The sequence below is a fragment of the Ascaphus truei genome, chromosome 13, assembly GCF_040206685.1.
Source record: "Ascaphus truei isolate aAscTru1 chromosome 13, aAscTru1.hap1, whole genome shotgun sequence".
In the NCBI taxonomy this organism is placed as follows: domain Eukaryota; kingdom Metazoa; phylum Chordata; class Amphibia; order Anura; family Ascaphidae; genus Ascaphus; species Ascaphus truei.
Window position 1 is genome coordinate 9411610 of NC_134495.1, and position 23177 is coordinate 9434786.

General features: G+C 47.3%; 1 protein-coding gene across 11 annotated transcripts in view; it reads right to left on the reverse strand.

The window, feature by feature from the left end:
- Nucleotides 1–23177, reverse strand: part of CIT (citron rho-interacting serine/threonine kinase) — a 73809-nt gene that overhangs the window by 50206 nt on the left and 426 nt on the right. For 9 of the 11 annotated variants that reach the window (XR_012787720.1, XR_012787721.1, XM_075568385.1 and 6 more), the window contains exons 2-9: nucleotides 22759–22854; nucleotides 21523–21658; nucleotides 20010–20185; nucleotides 16965–17066; nucleotides 16407–16549; nucleotides 13268–13361; nucleotides 12964–13164; nucleotides 10099–10252 (exon numbers count right to left, since the gene is read on the reverse strand). Coding sequence is in view for 9 of the 11 variants with exons in the window: in XM_075568385.1 (XP_075424500.1) it covers nucleotides 10099–10252; nucleotides 12964–13164; nucleotides 13268–13361; nucleotides 16407–16549; nucleotides 16965–17066; nucleotides 20010–20185; nucleotides 21523–21658; nucleotides 22759–22854 (1102 nt within the window). In the remaining 2 variants the exon portion in view is untranslated. Of the gene's footprint in view, nucleotides 1–10098; nucleotides 10253–12963; nucleotides 13165–13267; nucleotides 13362–16406; nucleotides 16550–16702; nucleotides 16868–16964; nucleotides 17067–20009; nucleotides 20186–21522; nucleotides 21659–22758; nucleotides 22855–23177 lie in introns of those variants that run through there. The other 2 variants (XM_075568387.1, XM_075568388.1) reach the window with 2 other exon arrangements.

Consider the following 23177-nt stretch of genomic DNA (forward strand, 5'->3'; position numbering starts at 1 on the left):
TTCTATATAACTGCAGAATTCGTCTTCTTGCTATTCTTCTGGGTGTTAAGCCACAGGCCAGGCCTTAAAAAAAGTCTACTGTTCGCGAAACTCATCCTCACAAACAAACACATTCTTTCACACAGAAATGGCTACTGACACACAACATGACAGACAAAATAGATTCTGAATACTGCTAATAATTCATCTCCAGTGACACACACCACACCCCCCCCCCCCAATCCATTTCAACACTTGTGTGCTGTTCGCGACACATGGTATACGAGGACAAATTGAAGGGAGATTTTATTAATTCAAGGGGCCTTTGCGAAGGTGAAAAGTGGGTCAGCTTGCGAGCTGTATATTAACCCTTGTCCCATATGCAGGTCACATGCTCACAGGTGTGCCGTACATGACAATTACGAAAAAGCATTTGATTCTGTCTACAGACAAAAAAAAGAGAGACTGGTATACACCAGATCCAGAAGGGCCAGTGAAAAGCCCCCTACGTAACAGCACTCAATATCACTATAATGGATAATAATTATGGTATGACAAAAAGAAGCACGGAACAAGGAACATCCAATAATGATGTGTGATATGAAATGCTACCATGCAGTGCTTCATCTTTTGAAGACTCTTGTGCACACTGGGGAGTTTTTAATACCCTATTTTTTTATTATTGTTATATAACTATTAAAAGTGTTTTTAGTATATCTACATCATATCACACATCATTAATGGATGTTCCTAGTTCCGTGCTTCTTTTGGTCATACCATAATTATACATTACTGTATAGTGATATTGAGTGCTGTTACTTAGGGGGCTTTTCACTGGACCACTGGCCCTTCTAGGTCTGTTGTATACCAGTCTCTCTTTTTATGTCTGTCTTACCCTTTCCCCTACTGCATCGTTCACTTTATTGACTGATTTTATCATCAAGACACAGGAGTGCTTGTGTCATATTTATTGTTTTGATTCTGTCTACACCTCAATGGTTTTAAAGGAATTAAGACAAAAGTGCTGAAGAAGAGTACATTGATATAAAAAAAACATTTACAAGAATACCACATCAACTGTTGAATTATATGAAGATACACCCAAGAGTGTGTGCCATGGAGACACCATGTCACCAAAGCTTTTCACAACACTAAGGCTGCGTCCATAGACATTTCTCCCATGCGGAGGCGCGCATAGGCTGAGGGAAAGTAGGGGCTTACCCTGGCCATGGTACGTATGCCGTCCGTGGGCGTGTCTATGGTTGTGCCAATGACGTCACGGAGCTGGTTCGCCCTCATTGGGCGAACCGCTCACATGAACACCCCATCGCGTGATAAATCAGTTTTAAATGATTTCTCGCGCATCGCACGCCCCCTCCTGCCTCCGCACGCACGTCCGCACTGTCTGCCAAAGTATGAACGCAGCCTAAGAATTGATCAAGACATTGAATTGGTGAATACTTGGGTCAGCTACGATTTGCAGATAACATTTTTGCTACAAGTCCAGCAAAAAATTAGAGAACTTGACGAAGCAAGCAAGAAGGTGGGCCTGTATATGGATCTCAGCAGGAACAAAGTTATGTTCAACAAATATTTCAACTATACAAAGATCAACATACAGCTCAACCCCCTTATAAACGCTGTGCTTGGGGTCCAAAGAATCACATCGTGTTATAAGCGGATCGCGTTAGAAATAATGTACCATTGTATGAATTGTACAATAAAGCATTTAAGACACCGCGTCTTTACAACAATCGTGTTGTAAAGTATTCATAATTCCGAAAATTGGGAGCCACGCTTGCATCGCGTTTTAAGCGGATTCGCGTTGTAGCGGATCGCGTTATAACGGGGTTGAGCTGTATATGGAATAAATCAAGAAGTCAAGCCACATCTCCCTTAGCCCGCAAATATCAATGGGTGGGAACCTTTCAAATGACATCAATAAGAGAATGAAGATGGAATGGAGCGCGTTTGGGAGAAACACAATCTAGCAAGGGAATCTCCCACCGCGCCTCAAAAGGGAAGTGTTCAATCCGCGTATTCTGCCCGCACTCACGGATGCAAGTGAAACGTGGACCCTAAATGCGAAGATAATTCAGAAGCTTCGGACAATTTAAAGCAGTATGGAAAGATTGTAGTATCAGGAATAAAGAGCACAGACAAACTGCATTGGTATAGTAAAATTACTTTATTTAGTCAAGGAAAAAAGTAATAAATTTGAGCAGTAAAATCAAAGTCTTTCAGAAAAGCCTGGTGCCGCCGATCTCGTCTCCCTTTCCGTACAGGTGGGTGGTCTAAGACAGGGGTGCGCAAACTTCCTCGGCTGCGCCACCCTTTACATTGAATGTGGCGTCAAACGACGCAGCGGGGTCATGTGACGTCATTTGACGCTGCATTGCCATGGCGACGGGCGGCAAATGACGTCACATGACCCTGCGGCATCATGGGGACGCAAGGCCTGGTAAGTGAATTTACAGAGGCCTCGCTCTAAATAGCGCGGAGACTCTGTAACCGTCGCGCCACCCCATAAATCTGTCGGGGGCGCGCCCCCCAATTTGCACACCCCTGGTCTAAGACGTCGTGCTGCTTCGCCCTTCTCTCGGATCCCGCTAGGAGCCAAGGCGGTGTCCAATATCACTTTGGGGGTACGGCTAACCAAACTTTCATGACTGCCTCGTCATACATACACACACACTACTGATTGTTTGATTTTTAATCCATATATTATCTTTGCTAATTTATTTCAAGTTAAGGTTAGCATCAACTTTTATCCTGCATCTACTATTTTTAGTTCAAATTTTTAAACCCTACTTGGCTATTTCTTTAACACATACATATTTTTCATTTAACCTATTAGTCGCACCTCTACCCTATTTTTGGCAGCTAGAATTTATTAAATTATCACACATACTTGTAGAGCACCAGTATCCTTATTTTCTATTAGAAGTATGGACAGAAGTGTGCTGGGCATTACCCCGAAGACAGAAACAGAATTAATGGGTTCGAAAACCAAACAAAAAAGTCTGACATCATCACAATTGTGAGGAAACTAAAATGGCGGTGGACCGGACATATCGCATGAAGAAATGATCATAACTGGACAAAGATGGTATGTGACTGGATTCTAAGGCATATCAGAAGACCAAGACGACGACCAAGACGTAAGATAGGAAGAAATCAGAAAATGTGTTGGAGCAACATGGGGAAGAGAGGCTGTAACCGCAGGACCTGGAAAATCATTGGGGAAGCCTTCATCATGCAGTGGATCGGTAACGACGGATGATGGTGAGGATGATATACAGTACACATATACATTCAACATTTTGCAGAAACTATACAAAGCAACCCACATCATAGAATTGTAGAGCAGATATAAGTAGGATTCATCCACCACACATTACTTCAAGGTAGGGTACATCATAATGTGCTTTAAAAGCAGCAACCCCCCCCCCCCAAATTAAATGAAGTAATTAAAGTGTTCGTTGAGATTATGCTCCCCTATTTCTCGCTTTTTATTTTTCAAAAAGTTAAAATTTTTACTGAATTCAACAATTATATTGGTGGCATCAGCTGTTACCATAGCAGCTTCTATTTTTAGGTCTCTTCGATGACAGTTTCATTTCACCGGTAGGCAAATAATATCTCTGGAATACAACTCTAGAATGTAAAGAGGGTGGCATTGTAACAAAGCCTCAAAAGGACCTCATAATGGTAACAAAAAGAATCATTCCGCTTGTAAACTGAACTGAATGAATTTGGTAAACTTCTCTGTTCTAAAGTATGGCTCAAAGTCCAAAGCATCGAGTGTCAATTAACCCGAGAATCGCATTAAACTTTGGGACTTGGAATTTTCTCTCCCAAATACTTAATTGCATGTTCTTCCATTAAAAATCTTTCACATTACTAAAAACTAAATAAACAAAGTCCCGTGAACTATGCGGCATTTAAAAAGAGAGCTGTAACTTGGAAGTAGTATTCTATTGTGTGGCTAGGGCATATTTACTCAGTAAAAAGGTGTATTCTCCCTAGAGCTCCTTATTGCACTCTACCAGCTGAGGGATACCTTGTGGAAAAGCTACAAAGTAACTGGCACTACCAAGGATCTCAATCACTACAGATGCCTGCGGAACATGTGCACAAGGCAAACAAGGCATGCAAAAGCACAATATTACTCTGACAATCTCCACCAAAATACATCAAACCCAGCTAACCTCTGGAAGGTTATCAACAATATATTCCAGCCTCCTAACCATCAACAACCAAGTAATATCACTAAAGGGGATATTACTCTGATAAACCCCACTGATATTGCAAATGCATTCAATGATTACTTTGTGGGGTGTGCCACTAACTTATTAGCGAAACGCAGCCCAAACCCCAAATCTGAATCTCATCCTGGGAGTACACACACAGCCCTACCCCCTCCCAACACTGCCCACAATTTTCAATTTGGCCCAGTATCTGAAGAGGAGATTATACAAGCGCTCCTCAAAGTAAAACTAAGCAGCCAATGCAGACCTGACTTACTACAATATAGGTTCCTACGACTTGGTGCCACAGCCATTGCCAAACCAATTGCGTCCATAGTCAACTCTATCCTGTCTGCAGGCCATATCCCTAAGACCTGGAAAACTGCCAGAGTTGTCCCAATCTTCAAAAGTGGGGACAAAAACACTGTCTCAAACCACAGGCCAATCTCACTTCTCCCAATTCTATCCAAAGTCATGGAAAAATGTGTCCACTCCCAATTAAGCGATTTCTATACCAAGACAAATTTCCCTAGCCAATTCCAATCTGGCTTTCGTCCCAAACACTCCACTGTAACTACCCTGCTAAAAGTTTGCAATGAAATCCAGTGTGGAATGGAACGGGGACAACTCACTGGTGCAGTATTCCTAGATTTTGCAAAGGCTTTTGACACAGTTGATCATGCTATCCTGCTTAACAAACTCCAAAGCTCTGGAATAGGGAAGCATGCTTTAAACTGGTTTCAGTCCTACCTATCGGGAAGATCCCAACATGTGTCCATCTCAGGCTCTAACTCCAACCCCCTGGATATCACCTGTGGTGTCCCGCAAGGCTCTGTTCTGGGACCCCTACTCTTCTCAGTGTTCATTAATGATCTTCCCACAGCTTGTAAGGAAGCCTCAATACACATGTATGTAGACGACACAATCCTATATGCACACAGCCATAGCCTCTCTGACCTTCAACACATACTTCAGTCTGACTTTTTGAGACTCGAAAACTGGATTTCCCAAAACAAACTGTTTTTAAACACTGACAAGACTGTAACAATGGTATTTGGGACCAAGACTAAATTTTTAAAGCTCCCAGCGACTGAGCTCCTGATTAGAACCAACGCTAACACCACCCTAACCCCTGTCACTAGTTTTAAATACCTGGGCTTATGGTTTGACTCCCACTTAACATTCGGAATGCACATTGATACCCTGACAACCAAGACCTATGCCAAACTAGGGGTACTTTACAGGAACAAATCCTCCCTAAGTCTCCTGGTTAGAAAGCGTATCGCACAGCAGATGCTAATGCCAATTATTGACTATGGAGACATAGTATATGGCTCGGCACCTCAAACCCACCTTAGCAAACTTGACACCCTCTACAATTCAATTTGTCGCTTTGTTCTCCAATGCAACTACAACACACATCACTGCGAAATGCTCAAAGAACTAGATTGGTCATCACTAGAGTCTAGGCGCAAAGTTCACCTTTCCTGTCTTGCCTTTAAATTCTTCATGGGCAAGCTACCCAGCTATCTGAACAAGCTCCTCACCCCTACCACTTGCAGCACTTATCACCTGAGATCAGACTCCAAAAGACTATTCATGGTCCCAAGGCTCAACAAAGTATCCGGCCGTTCCTCCTTCTCCTACTGTGCACCCCAAAACTGGAACAACCTACCAGAGACTCTCACATCCACCACCAGTTTAAGTTCTTTCAAATCTAAGGCTGTCTCACATTTTAATCTGGTCTGTAACTGTTTCATACGCCCATAATATATATTTTCTTTAACTGTGCACGCAATGTCTTGTATATAATGTATACCCTGTTCATTTATGTAACTGTATTTGTAACCATGTATTATTTGTCTTACTTTGTGCCCAGGACATACTTGAAAACGAGAGGTAACTCTCAATGTATTACTTCCTGGTAAAACATTTTATAAATAAATAAATAAATAGGTCTCAGATGCTACCAATTTCTATCCTAAAAAAGATACGAAGGCGAACATTTTTTCTTGAAGATTTTTTTTAGAGTGAGATCAGCACTTACGGCTGCAAAGATTTGTGGGGGTCTGGCATTTCCAATATTTTTTAGATATTACTTAGAAACCCAACTGAGCCACGTTGTTGCTCGGTACTCCCCTCATCGTAACTCAGCTTGGGTAAACATTGAATCTCACCTTTATCATCTCGAGTCGCTCCACCACTGGATGAAGGCCTCCCACCCAATGATCTTCCAGGTACTGCGGTTGCAAGTATCTCTTCTCCATGACACACACAAAAATGGTTATAACACTATTTTGCTGGTATAGGACTCCCTCTAGACTTTGAAATACAAAAGTAAAGAGCGCAACCTCAACATGAATGTTTCCAAACGTTAAGAGTGATACTATATGTCACGAAACGCGTGAACACTAACCCACTCATCAGGCATCCTAGGTACACATGGGCCAGCAAACGAAGACGTTTATTAGAAAAAGGCAATGGTACCAAAAGTACACAGCACGGACGGACAAAATAAAAGGGGAGATGTATATACGTACAAAAGTACCCTGTCCTCTGAAGATCAGGACGCCGACGTAAGTTTATCCTGGGAAGAAGGTTACTCCAGACCGCAAGGTCTCAGGAACAAGGTCTTCGGTGAGGAGGTCAGCATGTTGCCTCAAAATAATCCACACAGCCAACTTCACCCGTTTAACTTGAGTGAAAGGTAGCCAAGCCCTGGCTTAGATATTGTTTATTATGTGTATATTATGTTTAGACGTTTGTATAGGTTTCTGTGGTTTTCATTGTATGCCTGGGCCAGGAACAATGGGATAGGTATACACTGAAACAGTGGTTGGTTTATGGTGGAGACCAGGCGCTGTGGCCCAGGGACGCACCCGCCTGCTGAGAAAGTAGATACACCAAAGCCAGAGAATTGTTCTTCCCTCTGCAGCTTCGCAGTCTCTGTTGGGTGCCTGGAACAGATTTCGGTCACAAGTGGCCCGGTCCTGGCCCCGTTGGCACTGCTCCCATTGGCCAATTCGTCTTTCCTACACTTGGAGTGCCCGTCACTTGGGGCTATCCTTGGCACGTAGCTATACCACCTTCTCGGATTGGTCCGTTCTGGCTGGCCACTACGTCCGGATTGGTGGATCCGATTAGAGAGACAATCCTGGCTGGCGCCCGACTTCCATGTTTTTTTTTTATGGAAATTGATAACTACACAAGCCGGCGCTGACCTGGACTTCCTGAGTTGTGAGGGTTCGTCTGTGTGTCTAGAGACCCCCCGGAGTGTAGATTTACAAACCACAGAGAGGTCTCCTTGCCACCCCGGACTCTTAGCCACCAAAGGACTCTTTCAGGGACTACGGACATTCAGGGTAAGCTCGCTTCATAAACGCTCGGCACCAAGCGAGCTAGAATCCCGTAAATTACCCCGATGTGTTGGGAGATTGACTATGTTATTGTGCTTGTTGCCACGGTTAGCTTGTGCTAATAAACGTTACTATTCGTTAATCCCAGTGTTCTGCCTAATGGTTACGATCCCAAGATAGTGTGGTCAACCATGTACGTGACAATAACCCACAACCTTTACAAAAAGTGTAACCCTACTAATGGCCAGAGGTAGCCTTGAACTTTATTGTGACGTGGCCTTGCTGTCTCTTCTGGTACATTATATAAATAGAACGTGCAATAAAGTTCAATGTGAATTAAAATAGAGTGAATTATAAAGTTAAAGCTGCAGTTCAGTCAATATCCAGCATGTGTGTTTTTTTAATAAATCAGTTCTGTAGTAAGAAAAAATACTTTTAGCATTTTCTGTTTAAAAAAACAACAACTTTGAAAGACCAATTTTCTTGTATTCTATTTTAACAAGCATTTGCCAAGGCACTGCCCCTTCATGTCCTGTCACAAGCCCTGGCACACCCCTTTGTCAGCCCTGCCCTCCCTCTAGCACATGTCAGTGCAGGAGTGCTCATGAATATTCATGAGCTTCCACTGAGTGACAGAAGCAGAAGAAAAACATATGCCAGCTCTAATAATGTCACCAAATTTCGCCGATCAATACATGGAGAACGAATTGACCGGCAGCTATGCAGTTCTTTAGGTAATTAGAGATTGCACACATAAAACTATTGAAGTAAAAAAAAAAAAGACTGAACTGCAGCTTTAAACTTAGGGTTGCTGCGAAAACCGTCCCAATGGACTGTCCAAGCTCCTCTTAACGTCACTTCTTCCCTTTTACGAGATCTGGAAGGGCTTTTGCATGTTCCCACTAACAAACTTCTAGACTTTCTTAATATCAATAGTCTGCAAATGAATCTGAAAGAATGAATAACTGACACGTCCTTAGCCACACCACGGAGAAGAATTTGCCCGTTTCTAGGTGCCCACCAACTCAGCTCCTGGCTGGGAGGCAAAGAGCATGGTTGTCTAGGCTGAGAGCTCTGTGTCCCGCTGCTGAACAATTTAAGAAAAAAAACCTTTTAAAGCAGGCAAATAAGACCAGAAAGTGCACCACAAGTGTAGCAATATAGGAGGATGTCGAAGAAACTGACAAAGACCCCGAAAAAAAAGGGATTACCGGAATATTTTGGAAGTTCTAGGATGAGCAAACCGGGCCCTGCAATGGGACAGCTTTCAAACCAAAGATCTGACACAGAACATGACGGGGAAGAAGAGGAGAGTAATAACCCTGAATTTTTGCCAGTTAGGGTCTGTGACTTTAACCGTCTCTATACAGACTTAAAAACGCTGCTTCAGGCAGAAATCAGGGAGTTAAAGAAAGAAGTGGGATCCCTGGGGGAGCGGACCGGCCATGTTGAGAAGCAGCTGGACCTCAATATTAAAGCCACAAAGAAAGTTGACAAAAAACTGCCGATCTCCAACATCAAATTAACGAGATTAGGGAGCGCCAGGAGGACGCTGAAAACCGAGATCGGCGGAATAATGTGCGCATTAGAGGGGTCCCTGAGACGGAAGGTGACTGTGAAGCATACGTACTGCGCTGGATGGAGTCCCTGCTACCGGAGTTACCCAGGGAGCGCCTGTAGATGGACCGCTGTCACCGGGCGCTGCGGTCAAGGCCCCTACAATCAGAGCAGCCGCGGGATATAATAGTGCGGCTGCATTATTACAGCACGAGGGAGGCTGTACTCCGCAAGACCTGAGCCAGCCCCGCACTGGAATTTGAGGGAGCTCGCCTGTTAATATTTCAGGACTTGTCCCCAACCACGCTGCTGCGACGCAGGAATCTAATCCCTATTACAAGGATTCTGCGAGACAAGGCCGTCCGGTACCGCTGGACCTTCCCATTCGGTCTGCTGGTGGGCCGGAATGGGAGGCCAGTCTCTATGAGGGACCTGGAGGAGGGGGATGCATGAAAGGAAAACCACCCGGCTGCAGCTAACGCAGAGGAAGCGCCGGACCCCACATGGTCCCCAGCGGGGCGCTCCCCCAGGCCTGGGGTCAATAAAGGAAGATTTTTTTTTAACAAATTTGGTATAGGGGAAAAGTTGTAACCTCTGAAACATTTCAGCAAATTCAGGAAGCATAGTTAGCATGTGCAAGTACCTTACATAGTTACATAGTTACATAGTAGTTACATAGTAGATGAGGTTGAAAAAAGACGTACGTCCATCAAGTTCAACCTATGCTAAATTTAGACAACAGATACTTTATCCTATATCTATACTTACTTATTGATCCAGAGGAAGGCAAACAGAAAACCCCATTAAGGGGAAAAATTAATTCCTTCCTGACTCCAAGAATTGGCAATCGGATTAATCCCTGGATCAACATCCTTCCCATGTATACTTATTTGGTATATCCCTTGTCTGCACTCCTCCCACTTTAATGAAACCATTATGTTCTCTAATTTACTCACTATTGCGAATATTAGTCCAGTCTGTTTGAGAGAAAAACCGATGGCAGCACAAATCCTCATATCTCAACCTCTCCTTTTGTCCACACAGCAATTTCTGGATCAGATCAAGAAAAGCTTTGCTGATTTTTGGTTCTTCTGGAAACTTCAGGTACCGCTGTGGAACCAAAGTTGTTACAGTTACTTTAAAAAAAAAAAAAAAAAGGCTGGAAAGAAAACTGCAGATCAAAACCATAAATAAGCCCATAAATGAAGGAAAAATATATATATACTAGCTGGTATACCCGGCGTTGCCCGGGCGTTGAAGGGCAGGGGGCATGGAGTGGAAGGGCGGGGGGGAGGGGCGTGGAAGGGCGGGGGGGCCAAGGGGCGTGGAAGGGCGGGAGGGCAAAGGGCAGGGGGGCAGGGAGGGGCGGGGGGGCAAAGGGGCAGGGAGGGGCGGGGGGGCAAAGGGGCAGGGAGGGGCGGGGGGGGGCAAAGGGCAGGGAGGGGCAGGGGGGGCAAAGGGCAGGGAGGGGCGGGGGGCAAAGGGGCAGGGAGGGGCGGGGGGCAAACGGGCAGGGGGGCAAAGGGGCATGGAGGGGCGGGGGGGCAAAGGGGCAGGGAGGGGCGGGGGGGCAAAGGGCAGGGAGGGGCGGGGGGGCAAAGGGCAGGGAGGGGCAGGGGGTAAAGGGCAGGGAGGGGCGGGGGGGGGCAAAGGGCAGGGAGGGGCGGGGGCAAAGGGCAGGGAGGGGCGGGGGCAAAGGGCATGGAGGGGCGGGGGCAAAGGGCATGGAGGGGCGGGGGCAAAGGGCATGGAGGGGCGGGGGCAAAGGGCATGGAGGGGCGGGGGGGCAAAGGGCATGGAGGGGCGGGGGGGCAAAGGGCAGGGAGGGGCAGGGGGGCCAAGGGCAGGGAGGGGCGGGGGCAAAGGGTAGAGAGGGGCGGGGGCAAAGGGCAGGGAGGGGCGGGGGCAAAGGGCAGGGAGGGGAAAAAGGCCAGGGAGGGGCGGGGGGCTAAGGACAGGGAGGGGCAAGAGGGGGCAGGGAGGGAGGGGGGCAAGAGGGCAGGGAGGGAGGGGGCAAGAGGGCAGGGAGGGAGGGGGAAAGCGGGCAAAGGGCAGGGGGGCAAAGGGCAGGGGGGCAAAGGGGAAAAGGGCAGGGGGAGGGAGGGCAGGGTGGAAAAGGGCAGGGGCAAAGGGCAGGGGGCAAAGGGCAGGGGAGGAAGGGCAGGGGGCAAAGGGCAGGGGAGGGAGGGCAGGGGGCAAAGGGCAGGGGGAGGATAGGGGGGCAAAGGGCAGGGGGAGGGAGGGCAGGGGGGCAAAGGGCAGGGGGGGCAGGGAGGGGCAAAGGGCAGGGAGGGGCGGGGGGCTAAGGACAGGGAGGGGCAAGAGGGCAGGGGGGGAGGGGGGCAAGAGGGCAGGGGGCAAGAGAGCAGGGAGGGAGGGGGGCAAGATGGCAGGGGGCAAGAGAGCAAAGGGCAGGGTGGCAAATGGCAGGGGGGCAAAGGGCAGAGGGGGAAAGGGCAGGGGGAGGGAGGGCAGGGGGCGCAGGGTAGGGGTCAAAGGGCAGGGGTCAAAGGGCAGGGGGAGAGAGGGCAGGGGGCAAAGGGCAGGGGGCAAAGGGCAGGGGGCAAAGGGCATTGGGAGGGAGGGCAGGGGGGGCAAAGGGAGGGAGGGGGAGGGCAGGGGGGGCAAAGGGGAGGGAGGGCAGGGGGGCAAAGGGCAGGGGGGGCAAAGGGCAGGGGGAGGGAGGGCAGGGGGGGCAAAGGGCAGGGAGGGGCAAGAGGGCAGGGAGGGAGGGGGGCAAGAGGGCAGGGGGCAAGAGAGCAAAGGGCAGGGTGGCAAAGGGCAGAGGGGCAAATGGCAGGGGGGCAAAGGGCAGAGGGGGAAAGGGGAAAAGGGCAGGGGGAGGGAGGGCAGGGGGCGCAGGGGAGGGAGGGTAGGGGTCAAAGGGCAGGGGTCAAAGGGCAGGGGTCAAAGGGCAGGGGGCAAAGGGCAGGGGGAGGGAGGGCAGGGGGCAAAGGGCATTGGGAGGGAGGGCAGGGGGGGCAAAGGGAGGGAGGGGGAGGGCAGGGGGGGCAAAGGGGAGGGAGGGCAGGGGGGCAAAGGGCAGGGGGAGGGAGGGCAGGGGGGGCAAAGGGCAGGGGGGCGGGGGGGGCAAAGGGCAGGGGGAGTCAGGGACGCGTTAAATAAGCCATTCCCCTGCGTGTACTCACCTTGCACACGGCCGCGCTCCTCTTCCCCCGGATACCGGCCGCCCTGCTCCGGCTCCTCCGCGGAGAGGCTGAGACGCTCCGGTGAGGAGGTGCTGGGCCTCTCGCGGGGAGAGGCGGAGACAGCCGGAGGAGCGGCCTGTGTGAGGGGAGAGCCGCGTGCTCTGTGTGTGGGGGGGGGGGGGGGAGGGGGTGATGGAGAGCGCCGGGTGAGGGGAGAGCCGCGTGCTCTGTATGGGGGGGGGGGGGGTGAGGGAGAGCGCCGGGTGAGGGGAGAGCCGCGTGCTCTGTGTGTGTGTGGGGGGGGGGGGGGTGAGGGAGAGCGCCGGGTGAGGGGAGAGCCGCATGCTCTGTGTGTGTGTGTGGGGGGGGGGGGGTGAGGGAGAGCGCCGGGTGAGGGGAGAGCTCCCCCGCTGACCTGGGGGGGGGGAGGAAAAAGCGCGGGAAACCGGGGAGAGGAGGAGGTGAATGTGATGGGGGGGGGGGGGGAGAGGTGTGGTGGGGTGTGTATGTGTGTGTGTGGCCTGTGTTTTGGCCCGTCACTCCGCCTCAGGCCAATGAGAGGTGCGGCGGCGGGCGGCCCAAGGGACCAATTAGATTTCCCCTAGGGACACAGGCCATGCAGACAAACATACAGTGCTTTCACAAATATATAGTAGATATAGATTTGGCCACCTGAAAATTCATGATATTATTGAAGGTCTCAGTTGATGTCCCTTCTGTGAATGGAGATGTTACATAAACCATTTCATAAGCAATGATGCCAACGGACCACCAATCACATTCCGGGCCATACGTGGCTTTTCCATCCCCGTTGACCAAGAGAACTTCTGGAGCCATATAAGTTGGGGTGCCAATCGGGAGCCGGGCGATCACCTTAAAAAGGAAAGGTTGAATAATAAGGTGCAACGACTGAAATGGGGTTTCTCCAGAGAGCTTATTTTACTCCAAGTATTGGAAAGAAACTCGGCACTCGTACCATTTTATTCGCAGTCAGCTTTGCAGCGGATCCAAAGTCCACTAGTTTAATGTGCCCAGTTCGGTCGATAAGAATATTGTCTGGTTTTATATCTCTGCAGGGGGAAAAAATTGAAAAAATGATGACGGACCCATCGCTGGCAAACTTGACAATCTGATGGTCAGCGGCAATATTAAGATTCCAGGTCTCAGAAACAGAAGAAAGGGCCTCGTGAGAATGGGATTATTGAGAAATGTGAACTACCCAAAAATACACTGGCCATTCATGGGCTTTCAATAGTGCTCACCTTGTGGAGAGTCCCTTCTCTATAAAAACAAGAGAACACCTGCATCTCGTACGGAAATCTCATTCTTCTTCAAAATGGATATTATTAATAGCAAGACTATTTTAACTTTCCAAGGCTCAGGCAACTCAGATGTTCCTATCTAAAGTTGTCCTGAGTCACTTCAAAATCTGCGATTCCCACAAAACTGTGAATTAACAACCTATTTTAAAAATGTGCCGTTATCTTGTTACGAGAGTGAGGTAGACATGACAGACTCTGAATTAGTAACCAAAACAAAATATGGAAAGAAATGAGGAGTTCTTATAGAATTAATTCAGTTGTTTGATTTTGCAGATATACGAATTGATATTGCAGTTCTGCATGCTAAATTATATAATTGTGGGCTTCACGGACCATTCCATCGAAAAATTCCTTTTTTTTACCAGGGGGATCTCTAGAGCTGAACCGCATTGATTTCAGCTCAGGGGACCCCCCTGCTTCCCGAGATACTTTACCTACAAAAAGGTGCAATAGTATCAGTGATGATCAAAGAGTTAGATCAAAAAAGAAACCCTTATAAGTAGCAATCTCATGTCATGTAAGTAGTGCCATATTTATTGGCCATAAATGGTCCAGCAGTAAATACTGTATATCTGAGTGGTGACCAGATTCACAGAGGAAGTCAAAAATAATAAAATTTTATTCAATCTACATAGATATTAAAAACACATATACATTATTAAAAATCCCTGTTGTTTTGAATGGTGGATATGTTTTAATCATAAGTCAGTCGGTACAGTACCATATATGAACATATCTAGACTTTCAGAGTCGCAGCTATAAGTGAGGTCTTTAAACCAAAACCAAAGGGTGTTGCAGGTGTGTGATATGTATCAATCACAGTGCGATCATATGGAATTAAGGCAGTACCTCAGTGTGTACTATATGGTTAGATCAAGGAGCATATTGGAGGTGTAGTGTGGGAAGGATGGTACATTCAACAGAGAAAGCATATAGGTATATATCAATACTGGTGTCGCAGTATACAGGTGATATTAGTATGCCAAAACAGATTGTATATATATCACTGCTACATCGCAGTATACGGTAGACTCTGTTTGTATAATGGGCCCTCTGGCTCTCCCAAACACTACAGGGCTATGTATTGGTTTACAATAAAGCTCAAACTATATCACATAGATAAGCAAATAATAGAGTCTCTATGATCACAAATCACGGTAATATTTATCACATCAAAGAGTCCTCTATTAGCCCAAAAAATGCTAAAATATAAGCTCATATAGATCGCCAAATAGTGGATACTACTGCACAAATGGTCTGTATTAGCCTAAACAGTGTTATAACTGGCTGCCATAAGTGTAGATCGATACAAGCCTGCTTCTGTTGCCGCTTTCAGAAAGTCGCCACTCAAATGACGTCACGCCTGTGACGCCTTACGTCCCGACGCACGTTTCACGTGTCTACCACGCTTCTTCAGGGGGAGGAAGAAGCGTGGTAGACACGTGAAACGTGCGTCGGGACGTAAGGCGTCACAGGCGTGACGTCATTTGAGTGGCGACTTTCTGAAAGCGGCAACAGAAGCAGGCTTGTATCGATCTACACTTATGGCAGCCAGTTATAACACTGTTTAGGCTAATACAGACCATTTGTGCAGTAGTATCCACTATTTGGCGATCTATATGAGCTTATATTTTAGAATTTTTTGGGCTAATAGAGGACTCTTTGATGTGATAAATATTACCGTGATTTGTGATCATAGAGACTCTATTATTTGCTTATCTATGTGATATAGTTTGAGCTTTATTGTAAACCAATACATAGCCCTGTAGTGTTTGGGAGAGCCAGAGGGCCCATTATACAAACAGAGTCTACCGTATACTGCGATGTAGCAGTGATATATATACAATCTGTTTTGGCATACTAATATCACCTGTATACTGCGACACCAGTATTGATATATACCTATATGCTTTCTCTGTTGAATGTACCATCCTTCCCACACTACACCTCCAATATGCTCCTTGATCTAACCATATAGTACACACTGAGGTACTGCCTTAATTCCATATGATCGCACTGTGATTGATACATATCACACACCTGCAACACCCTTTGGTTTTGGTTTAAAGACCTCACTTATAGCTGCGACTCTGAAAGTCTAGATATGTTCATATATGGTACTGTACCGACTGACTTATGATTAAAACATATCCACCACTCAAAACAACAGGGATTTTTAATAATGTATATGTGTTTTTAATATCTATGTAGATTGAATAAAATTTTATTATTTTTGACTTCCTCTGTGAATCTGGTCACCACTCAGATATACAGTATTTACTGCTGGACCATTTATGTCCAATAAATATGTCACTACTTACATCACATGAGATTGCTACATATAAGGGTTTCTTTTTTGATCTAACTCTTTGATCATCACTGATACTATTGTATTTAATACCCTTACAGCACCTGTCATTTATACCTATCTGTTTAAACTACTTAAGGTGATAACGGTCTTTTCACCTATTCTACAAAAAGGTGCCTCTGCTTCTTCATGCAAGTTTAAATTCCTGCGTCACATGGGCCAATAGGAAGCCACAGCGGATGACGTTGTGGCTTCCTATTAGCCTACAGGATGCGGGAGCATTAAACCTCCACTTGCATCCCCTGCAGGGGAGAGTACCGGAGGGGGACACCTTCGGAGGGAAGTATTTAAATCTGGATAAACCATAGATTTTCTACCCCTCTGGTGAAAGATACGACAAACACTTCAAATTAAAACATTAACAGTTAGAAAACGGGCATTGCTTCGAATACTAGGATATCACTTGTTATGTTCAACACACTCACCTATGCACATAACCCATTTGATGAAGACTATGAATTGCAAGAACCAGTTCTGCCAGATAAAACTGGGACATGTTTTCATCAAATTGTTCATCGTATCGATTCATTAGTGACAGCAGGTTTCCTCCTGGCTGGTACTGCATAACCTGCAGAGGGTTTAGATTGTCGTTCATATGGAAAAAAACAACACAACACACTTCAACACTATTATTCTGGTCCTTTTCTGCAACAGCAGTAAGTACATAAAGCAAAATCTCCCCATATATTCCCAACTGCAAGATTGTTCCTCTATTTTTCACCTTCTCTCAATTTTGCAGAAATTATTGAACTCTTCTCTGCTGAGAAGAATGGCAGTCGTCGACTGAGCCACTGATTGAGCCCCCCTGTGCTGAAGCAGGGATATCCTGAAAACCTGACCTGTTGGTGGCCCTTGAGGACTGGAGTTGCCCACCTGTGGTTTAGAACTAAATGGGATTATTTTTACAAACGAAATGAGCATAGACGGTAAGGGCTGAGAAATAAAAAGGTTTTAAAATAAGAGTCAGAAACGACGAAACCTACCAAATAAAGGTGATATTTGTCCTGAAACGCATAATGTAACGTTGGAATCCAGGGGCTGGTGTGATGAGTCAGTATGCTTCGCTCTTCCTCAAAAAACGACACCTACGGAATATGTAAATACCAAGCTCAAAACCTTTTGATGAAACACCTGTGCCAGAGATCAGAAAGAAACTGTATAATTTCCCCCTCTAAACATAAAATGTATCAAACAGGTAAAGGATAGACAAACAAAACAACCATTTTAAGAACCCAATAAATAGGCCCTTAACTCAGTACAGGCATACCCCGCATTAGCGAACGCAATGGGACCGGAGCATGTATGTAAAGCGAAAAAGTACTTAAAGTGAAGCACTACCTTTTCCCCACTTATCGATGCATGCACTGTACTGCAATCGTCATATACGTGCATAACTGATGTAAATAACTCATTTGTAACATGCTCTATAGCAGGCCTGCACAACATACGGCCCGCGGGCCGCATGCGGCCCGCCCGGCCTCTCTGTGCGGCCCGCGATGAGATTTAAAAAATAAATAAATAATTTAAAAAAAATGGCGGCGATTCCCCGCGGTCCCGGGGGTGATGTGAGGTGCATTGAGGTGAGGTGCATTGGGGTGAGGTGCAGGGGAGGTGAGGTACAGGGGAGGTGAGGTGCAGGAAGGGTGATGTGAGGTGCAGAGGGTGATTGGAGGTGCAGGGGTGATTGGAGGTGCAGGGGGGGGGGTGATTGGAGGTGCAGGGAGGGGGTGATTGGAGGTGCAGGGAGGGGGTGATTGGAGGTGCAGGGGGGGGGGGGGTGATTGGAGGTGCAGGGGGGGGGGGGGTGATTGGAGGTGCAGGGGGGGGGGGTGATTGGAAGTGCGGGGGGGTGATTGGAGGTGCGGGGGGGAGAGTCATTGGAGGTGCAGGGGGGGTGATTGGAGGTGCAGGGGGGGGTGATTGGAGGTGCGGGGGGGGGGTGATTGGAGGTGCGGGGGGGGAGTCATTGGAGGTGCAGGGGGGGTCATTGGAGGTGCAGGGGGGGTCATTGGAGGTGCAGGGGGGTCATTGGAGGTGCAGGGGGGGTCATTGGAGGTGCAGGGGGGGTCATTGGAGGTGCAGGGGGGGTCATTGGAGGTGCAGGGGGGGTCATTGGAGGTGCAGGGGGGGTCATTGGAGGTGCAGGGGGGGTCATTGGAGGTGCAGGGGGGGGTCATTGGAGGTGCAGGGGAGGGTGGTTGGAGGTGCAGGGGGTGATTAGAGGTGCAGGGGGGATGATTGGAGGTGCAGGGGGGAGAGTGATGTAAGGTGCAGGGGGGGGGAGAGTGATGTGAGGTGCAGGGGGGGGGAGACTGATGTGAGGTGCAGGGGGGGAGAGTGATGTGAGGTGCAGGGGGGGAGAGTGATGTGAGGTGCAGGGGGGGAGAGTGATGTGAGGTGCAGGGGGGAGAGTGATGTGAGGTGCAGGGCGGGAGAGTGATGTGAGGTGCAGGGGGGGTCATTGGAGGTGCAGGGGGGGTCATTGGAGGTGCAGGGGGGGTCATTGGAGGTGCAGGGGGGGTCATTGGAGGTGCAGGGGGGTCATTGGAGGTGCAGGGGGGGTCATTGGAGGTGCAGGGGGGGTCATTGGAGGTGCAGGGGGGGTCATTGGAGGTGCAGGGGGGGTCATTGGAGGTGCAGGGGGGGTCATTGGAGGTGCAGGGGGGGTCATTGGAGGTGCAGGGGGGGGTCATTGGAGGTGCAGGGGAGGGTGGTTGGAGGTGCAGGGGGTGATTGGAGGTGCAGGGGGGATGATTGGAGGTGCAGGGGGGAGAGTGATGTGAGGTGCAGGGGGGGGGGAGAGTGATGTGAGGTGCAGGGGGGGGGAGACTGATGTGAGGTGCAGGGGGGGAGAGTGATGTGAGGTGCAGGGGGGGAGAGTGATGTGAGGTGCAGGGGGGGAGAGTGATGTGAGGTGCAGGGGGGGAGAGTGATGTGAGGTGCAGGGGGGGAGAGTGATGTGAGGTGCAGGGGGGGAGAGTGATGTGAGGTGCAGGGCGGGAGAGTGATGTGAGGTGCAGGGGGGGAGAGTGATGTGAGGTGCAGGGGGGGAGAATGATGTGAGGTGCAGGGGGGGTGGGATGTGTGTGGTGTGCAGGGTGGTATTGTGTGTTTGTGGAGAGGGAGTATTATGTGTGTGGGTGAGGGGGAGAGATAGGGGTATGAGAGATAGATGGGGAGTATCGCAAAGGTTGATAGTGAGGGGTTCTGGGGGAGATATGAGGATGATGATGAGAGGTGCTGGAGGAGAGATGATGATGATGATGATTTTACCCGTGCGGCCCAAATTTTTTTTCCTTGGAGCATTTTGGCCCTTCTCACTTTACGAGTTGTGCAAGCCTGCTCTATAGTCTCCCCGCTTGCACACAGCTTTGGTACAGGTATGGAGCCGGTATTGCTGTGCAGGACGTCTGACAGGCGCATGCATGTGCTGCTGTTTGCCTATTGAGCGATATGTCCTTACTCGCGAGTGTACTTAAAGTGAGTGTCCTTAAACCGGGGTATGCCTGTAGTCACCTCTATGTGGCAGTTCTAAACCAGAGTAACATCTTGTGTAGGACAAGATCGTCTAATTCAGGGGTGCGCAAACTTTCCACCCTGCGTGCTCTCCTCCACTGCTCGCCCCCACCCTTACCTTGGGCATCAAATGACGATGCAGGGTCACGTGGCCATGGCACGTGACGCCACCTTGCCGAAAACAAGGTAAGGGAAGTTGCAGAGGCCTCACGCGATTCCCCCAGCATTTAATTTAAATGCCTTGGGGAAGATAATTTAAATGCCTTGGGGAAGAGTGCGCCCCAGGAAAATCTCACGCCCCCCCCAGGTCTAATTGTTAATACAGTTCCAGGCTCGTGCATGATAAAACCTAGTTAAATTGTGTTGCTGATTCGTGCAAAAAAACACCACCCCCTCATTGAAAGTCAGAGAATATTCTTCTGTTCACATTCTGTCTGCAGTTAGTCAACAAAAATATAACAAATCGTCTATTTAATTTATACTGTTACAAACGAAGAAAGAAGTCTGAATACCTGTTCCTGGGCTAAAAGCGATTTCTTCTTCATCGTTTTCATCGCGTAGATGTCCCCCGTCAGCTTCTCTTTGACCACGTGCACTTCTGCAAAATGACCCCGTCCAACAACACTCTTCATTTCAAAATCCTTCAGGCCGGGCTGCAGTCCTCGTAACTCAGAAATAGTCTCAGAATCTGCAACCCCCCAATAAAATAACGCGACATGTTTTTAACAGTGCAGGAAAAGGAAATATAGGTCTGTAAAGTACAGTAGTGGCAGGATAGCGTAGAGTCAACGCAAGCAAATGTTTGCGTAAGTGTCATTCAAGTATGCCCAGGACATATACGTGAAAACGAGAGGTAATGCTCAATGTATTACTTCCTGGTAAAACATTTTATAAATAAAATTCATGGGAATCTGCACAGAAAATGCAAATTCATATTCAGCTATTAGAAATATCACTGAGAAAAAAAAAAAGTGCCCAACATAAGAATTCATAGGAACGCCTCTCAGATCTGCGAGGGAAATGAGGGCGAATGTTACCTCTCACTGATGTGCATTGGAGTGGGGAACCTTAGCCAGTGATAAATGTAAAAAAATATATAAGTCAGGAAGTCGCTCTGGTAAATAGGGTTACGGTTAGTAACATCTACTCCTGCTCCCATAACGATATTTACAGTTCTGCATACATTTTAATGCCGTTGCAGGATTCTTATTTTGACAAAGATGTAACAAATATTTTTCCATTTCTAAGCTATGCCCCCTATTGCTGCAGACCCCTAAGAATCCCAAGTTGCTGTAATCTGATGTTGCGACAGCTCTCCCTCCCATGGGAGCATGCTATTTTTTTTATTACACTATTGTACCTGTAAAGCAAGGGGGACTCAACTCTAGTCCTCAATAGCCCCCCAACAGGTCAGGTTTTAAAGATATCCCTGCTTCAGCACAGGTGGCTCAATCAGTCCCTGCTTCAGCCCAGGTTGTGCAGTCTTTGACTGCACCACCTATACTGAAGCAGGGATATCCTGAAACCCTGACCTGTTTGGGGGGGGGGGGGGGTGGGGGGGGTGTTGAGGACTGGAGTTTAACACCCCTGCTGTGAAGTCTCTGCTATATACACACTGGCCGTAGCTTCTAAGTAAAGACTAGGAATAAGCCAACATAGGGTATGGCCCAAAACGTATCAAAGCTGTACGAGCACAAAAAAACACTCCAAATAGAAGAATATTTTTAAACATTTCTAAATCTATGGGGTGGATACAATAATCTGCTACTATCCCAAAGGTAAATAAAATAAAACACTTTCAAATGTTTTTTATTTTTATTGCTTTAACAATATATCCTGATCACCACAGCCCACCCTGGAAATATTAATACACAGCTGAACAGGGATTTAAACCACATGGAAATAGAAGTAGATATGCATCACCATTCATTATTTGTGCATTAAAAAAAAAAAAAAAATGTTGTTTTTTTTTAATTCGCACAAAAACTCCTGGGCAAATAAAAGTTCATTTTGAATCAAACTTACACTTTTTGACAAAGTTAGCTACATGTTTAATCTTCATTAATGCCGGATTATTGCATTCTTCATAAAGAACCACTATGGAATCTAAAAGTCCTTCTCGGGTTAGAGCGAGGTACGGAGAGGTGCATGATGATTTCCCCTTAAAAACAAAAAGAATGTGTTAATATGCATTCAATTTAAAGACACCCAGGTTTGACTACAAACATGTATTGCTGAATTGCACGCTGAGCCTTCTGCTCTCACACAATGCCTGTGGCTCTCTCAGCAGATTCGGTTGGTGGCGATACATTTAGGAGACAAACAGAATACTTCATACGTTTCTACTTCAGGTCAGTGATTAAAAATACCACATTGTGAGCACATTTACATGCCTCAGACAGGTCTACAAGCCCTGTCTTTCCCTATTATCGCTTTGCAAACAGTGCTTCCACCGCAGCAAGGAATTGTGGGTAATGATATGCAGATAAGCACTCCCAGCAAGTCTCTTTACACTCTTAGTGCTCATTTGCATGTCATTACCCAGAATCCCTGGCGGCAGAGGAAGCAGTGTTTGCGAAACGATAATGGGGAAAGACAGGCTTTCAGAACTGTCTGAGAAATGCACCACAAGAGGTATTTGTATTTACTGGAGGGTTTTTGTCACTTTTTTTTTTACCAACCATAACGTATTTAAAATGTGTGGTTATACTTATATTAGGTTAAGAATCTTTAAATTTCCATAATATCGACACTAAACCTTTGCCAAAACCGTTTTAGTCTCTCTCTCTTCCCCCCCACCCTCACTAGGCTGCTTATTTCATCGCCCCCCTGTGGAACTCTTAAAGTTACTTCACACCTTATAATTGAAAAAGCTAAGTAATTACTATTCAATTCTACAAATTACAGGCCATTGGTGTGACAATTCCTGTCCCTTGTGGTCCCCTTGTGTTGCACCCTGCACGCAATAGCAGAGTTCAGCTTGGCATGCACATTTCTGGTTATTTTGGAATAAAAAGTGCACACTGCACATGTAAAAGTTGTCTGTGCACAAAAAAAAACTCTCCAAATACCAGAGGAGCCGGGGAGAACATTGCGGATATAACAAACATCTGGGAGGAGTTTGATTCCTTAAAATAAGGGCCTCATTGAGCTGTCCTTAAACACTATTCCTTTAGCACCCAGGGCTGCGTTTGCTTCTGCACAGATCAGTTTGTAGAAAGCGTGTAAAAGGGCACAGGAAAGAAATGCCAGTGACAGCACCTGGAAGAAGTTACCGAGTCGCACAGCCCGACTGGTAATGGGCTCTGAAGAACGGGGATCCGCAGCGCTGCGGCTTCCAATCCTGAACTTCAACATCTGTGAAAAGCAAAGTCAATTCAATGTTTGTCCAAAAGAGAATGCCAGCGACAGGCGTATACAACCACAGGAGAAAAGGTTATACACAGGGACAAGGCTATATACAGTGACAGAGACATGGCTATATATAATGACACAGTTACAGATAGATATATATGGTATATACTCTAAACGACATTGCTTCATCTTATATAAGGTAAGGAGCGATGCGTTGTGGAGGCCAGCGGCAGGATGTTCAATACGTCTCTAGTGATTCCGCGCCTTTAATCTCTATTTAGGACGTTTTTTGGGCTTCGGCTACTGTGAAGTGGAGCGGTTTGAGA